This window comes from Mytilus trossulus, chromosome 1 (genome assembly GCF_036588685.1).
Source record: "Mytilus trossulus isolate FHL-02 chromosome 1, PNRI_Mtr1.1.1.hap1, whole genome shotgun sequence".
NCBI lineage: Eukaryota > Metazoa > Mollusca > Bivalvia > Mytilida > Mytilidae > Mytilus > Mytilus trossulus.
The window spans coordinates 40,605,133-40,609,626 of record NC_086373.1 but is presented as its reverse complement, the minus strand read 5'-3'; the positions used below and the strand labels follow the sequence as shown (position 1 = coordinate 40,609,626).

The 4,494-nt window shown below is 34.0% G+C and overlaps 1 protein-coding gene across 1 annotated transcript; it reads right to left on the bottom strand.

The window, feature by feature from the left end:
• Window positions 1-209: 209 nt before the first annotated feature.
• On the bottom strand, window positions 210-4,081 carry LOC134717176 (uncharacterized). Its single transcript, XM_063579969.1, has 3 exons — window positions 4,017-4,081; window positions 3,457-3,662; window positions 210-1,003 (listed from the first exon to the last, which is right to left on the bottom strand). Exons 1-3 carry the CDS (start codon window positions 4,079-4,081, stop codon window positions 210-212), a joined length of 1,065 nt encoding a protein of 354 aa, XP_063436039.1.
• Between the last annotated feature and the right edge of the window lie 413 nt (window positions 4,082-4,494).

Genomic DNA, 4,494 nt, shown 5'->3' with positions numbered 1-4,494 from the left:
ATATGATAGGATATATTTTCCTGCCTTTAATGGGTCATTATTTTATGACACCACCCTTTATACTCGAATTACAATTTCTTTTTTTCATATAAATTTTGATATATAGTAAAAAAAATCAACCACAAATAAAATCAAGCAGCTTTGCTTAGTAGTCTATTTTGTCAATAAAACTTTATCTACATGTGTATATTACAATTCATTCCTCCAAGTCATTCAGATAGGTTGATGTTGCCTGTATTATTTTTTTTTGACTTTGTAACACGAGCTTTTGATGGATGTCCACATAGTTCTGTAAATAGATTCTCTATTCCTTGTTGTCGGTCTCTTTTATGTGCCAGTTTAAGATGGCTTAGACCTAATCCACTGCTAGCAATTTTCGTTGCCATACAGTTCGTTATAGTTTTGCTATTTGTTAGAGGTCTCAGTGTTGTAAGCAAACCTTTTGTACAGTTTCTGTGTTGATACAACTGCATTACAGATTCATAAGTGCCAGAGAATTTGGATTTCAATACAAGACTAGGCGATATTTTCTCAAATAAGCGACGTAGAGCAACAACATCTTCCATTGAATCATGAGCGCTATACAGTTCACCAAATAAAGTGTTATAAATTTTTGGCTGTGAATATGACGGTTGATTTGGTATACACTCTTTGAAAAGAGGAAGTGTGTCAATAAATCCTTTCACTGATGACATAAAGTTATTAAGTAGACCATTTTTTTCAAGTGCATTAATTAATATTGGAACATCAAAAGTTTTGGAGTTATGCCCAACAAGTACGGTGTTATGAATTTCTTTCAGAAAGAGAATAAAAGCTGTTAAGGCATTAGAAATTCCAATACTCTGAACTTCTCTATCGTCATGGTACATTTTCCCATTTTGAAACTTCAAACCAGTCACTTCTGAGGCTTGGGGTAATATTGGTCTAGCTGGTTTTATGTATCTATTGAATTTAGTGTTTTGGCTGTTGACAGCAGACAACTGTATTATGTGAGAGTCTCTGCCTGAAATAAAAACAATATAATCTAGAGGTTCAAAGTTACCTGATAAACAAATTACATTTAGCATTAGTTACCACCTTTTTCAAAATATTGTCATGAGTTTAGAAGCATCAAATGTCAGTAACAGCAACCCAATTTAGATTTGAAGCTGACCATCTATCCCTGATGCATCTTCATGCAAGGTTGCTTGATTCTACCAAATAAAGTCTAGATGCTAATATATGAACTTGAACATTGAATACAGCAAAAATGTGATGAAGTGTAAAATGTATGTCACAGTGATCTATGTTGATCAGTTGCCCACCTCTGTTCTTTCACCCTCCTTCCACATTTTTAACAAGAACTTCTGTTTTGAAAAGTTGGGTTGACATTAAAGTTCTGTATTAGAAGAATCCTTTAAATTTCTGTAATTCAAACAATTGTTTTCAAACTTAGCCAATGAAAAAAAACACCAAAAAAACAATGTTTTTGTAGATCTCAAATATATATGACATTGGTTTTACACTAGTCATTTTTGGGTCCTTTATAGCTTGTTGTCCAGTATGAGCAAAGGCTCCATGTTAAAGACGTAGATGGAGAGTTGTCACATTGGCATTCATACCACGTCTACTCATATCTATATAATAACATTACATGTATGTTTCATTATACATTTGTAACACGTTATTTTAATTGGTTAACAATAATCTCTCATCATTCTAAAAGTAACCTTTATTTCAAAATGAAATGTAACTTCCTGATGACACTGGCTTTCACAATAAAGTGCACAGGTGAATAAAAGAAAAAACTGGGGAAAACAATTCTTTTCATGATCCTTACAAAATAGTATGTTATTATTAATGAATGTTTTTTTTTTGTAATTTTATAGGGTTGTAAAGGCATTTACTGTGAACATATTTTTAGAATGAAGCAAATCTGTGCTTCTCCAAAAAGTACTTCAGACAATTCTTTTACACCCCAGTAAATCTACAAAAAGAGGTATTCAAATCTTAAATACACATGGTTATTGAGCAAAATAGTCCAAATAATTATAAGGTCTGGCAATGCTATTTTTTTTTTTTTGGGACAACCTCATAGGAAGGCGTCCGAGAAAAAAAAAAGCCTTGCCAGTCATAATTATTTTGACAAGGCGTGAAACAGACTTGATCCCAGTTCACATCCTGGGGCTAACTTCAACTTTTACAGTTAATAAAGATTATGAGAAAGTATTTGATTTTTAATGAAAAGGACCTTTGAAAGTGGAATTAAAATATGACTTGTCATGCTAGTCCAGGACATTTATTCTTGAAGGCAAATGTTAACCTTACTCAGTAACTGGTATTAAAACTCATTAGTCCAAGATTGCTCTGACGTGCAACGGTTTTTTGCCACAGCTTGCTCAAGCTGGCCAGTGAGGGCCCTCAGTCCAAGATTTTCTGGCGAAACAGTCGTTGGATGTAAAAACAATCTCGGACTAATACTATATAAAGATTATCTTTATGGTCAACATAATTTTACGTATATAATTTATTCATTGTAATATTATATACTGTAGTTGTAAAACTTGTGTTGATGTTGTGTATTTTTCGGGAATCAAATGGATTACTGACTGGATAAATAGTTGTGATCATTAGAGTAAGTCGATGTTTTGGTCCATCGGGCATGTTGACTCTCCGACACCTTCAGATATCTTTTAGATTTGAAGCCATGCTTACGTATTCTTGTCATCACTGCAGCTACCAACGTTACGTTACAGCAGACGACTGTTGTTGTTTACAAATGGCGCCGGAAATTAAACGATGTCGTAATCGTGCGATCGCAAAATTATTTCCATAAAGCAACAATAAAACAACTTTCATTTATAACAAAAGTTTCAATATATTCAATCGTTTAATAAATTTTGTATTTATTATTTATTAGCACAATAATAAGTTTCGTATTTTACCGACAGTTCGAGTTGCGCAGAAAATTCAAATTCGTCAGATTCATATCTCCTTAACCATTCTGGAATGTTAATACTACATTGACCATTCTGGGATGGTTATCTACATTGACCATTTTCTGTTATGGTAACACTACATTTACTTTTATGGAATGACAACTACATGTCGATCATTCTGGAATGGTAACACTACATTGACCATTCTGGAACTGCAAAACTATATTAACCATTCTGGAATGGAAACACTACATCGACCATTCTGAAATGGTAATACTACATTAACCATTCTGGAATGGTTATACTACATTGACCATTCTGGAATGGTAACACTACATTGACCATTCTGGAATGGTAACACTACATCGACCATTCTGAAATGGTAATACTACATTGACCATTCTGGAATGGTAACACTACATTTTCTTTTATGGAATGAAACTACATGTCGACCATTTTAGAATGGTTACACTACAGTGACCATTCTGAAATGGTAGTACAGTGTACTACATTGACCATTCTGGAATGGTAATACTACTTTGACTATTCTGGAATGGTAATACTACATTGACCATTCTGGAATGATAATACTTCATTGACCATTCTGGAATGGTAACACTACATTTTCTTTTATGGAATGACAACTTCCTGTCGACCATTTTGGAATGGTTACACTCCATTGACCATTCTGGAATGGTTAAACTACATCGACCATTCTGGAATGGTAACACTTCATTGACTATTCTGGAATGGTAACACTTCATTGACCATTGTGAAATGGTTACACTTCATTGACCATTCTTGAATGGTAATACTACATTGACCATTCTGGAATGGTAATACTACATTGACCATTCTGGAATGGTAATACTGCATTGACCATTCTTGAATGGTAACACTACATTTTCTTTTATGGAATGACAACTTCCTGTCGACCATTTTGGAATGGTTACACTACATTGACCATTCTGGAATGGTTAAACTACATCGACCATTCTGGAATGGTAACACTTCATTGACTATTCTGGAATGGTAACACTTCATTGACCATTGTGAAATGGTTACACTTCATTGACCATTCTTGAATGGTAATACTACATTGACCATTCTGGAATGGTAATACTACATTGACCATTCTGGAATGGTAATACTGCATTGACCATTCTGGAATGGTAACACTACATTTTCTTTTATGGAATGACAACTTCCTGTCGACCATTTTGGAATGGTAACACTTCATTGACCATTGTGAAATGGTTACACTTCATTGACCATTCTTGAATAGTAATACTACATTGACCATTCTGGAATGGTAATACTACATTGACCATTCTGGAATGGTAATACTGCATTGACCATTCTGGAATGGTTACACTACATTTTCTTTTATGGAATGACAACTTCCTGTCGACCATTTTGGAATGGTTACACTACATTGACCATTCTGGAATGGTAACACTACATTTTCTTTTATGGAATGACAACTTCCTGTCGACCATTTTGGAATGGTTACACTACATTGACCATTCTGGAATGGTTAAACTACATCGACCATTCTGGAATGGTAACACTTCAT

Coding starts and splice junctions, on each gene's coding strand:
- LOC134717176 (XM_063579969.1), bottom strand. CDS start 4,081: ATGGTCAATGCAGTATTACCATTCCAGAATGGTCAATGTAGTATTACC. Junction 3,663..4,016: donor ACCATTCCAGAATGGTCAAT/GTAGTATTACCA, acceptor TTACCATTCCAG/AATAGTCAATGAAGTGTTAC. Junction 1,004..3,456: donor ACCATTCCAGAATAGTCAAA/GTAGTATTACCA, acceptor TTTTTATTTCAG/GCAGAGACTCTCACATAATA.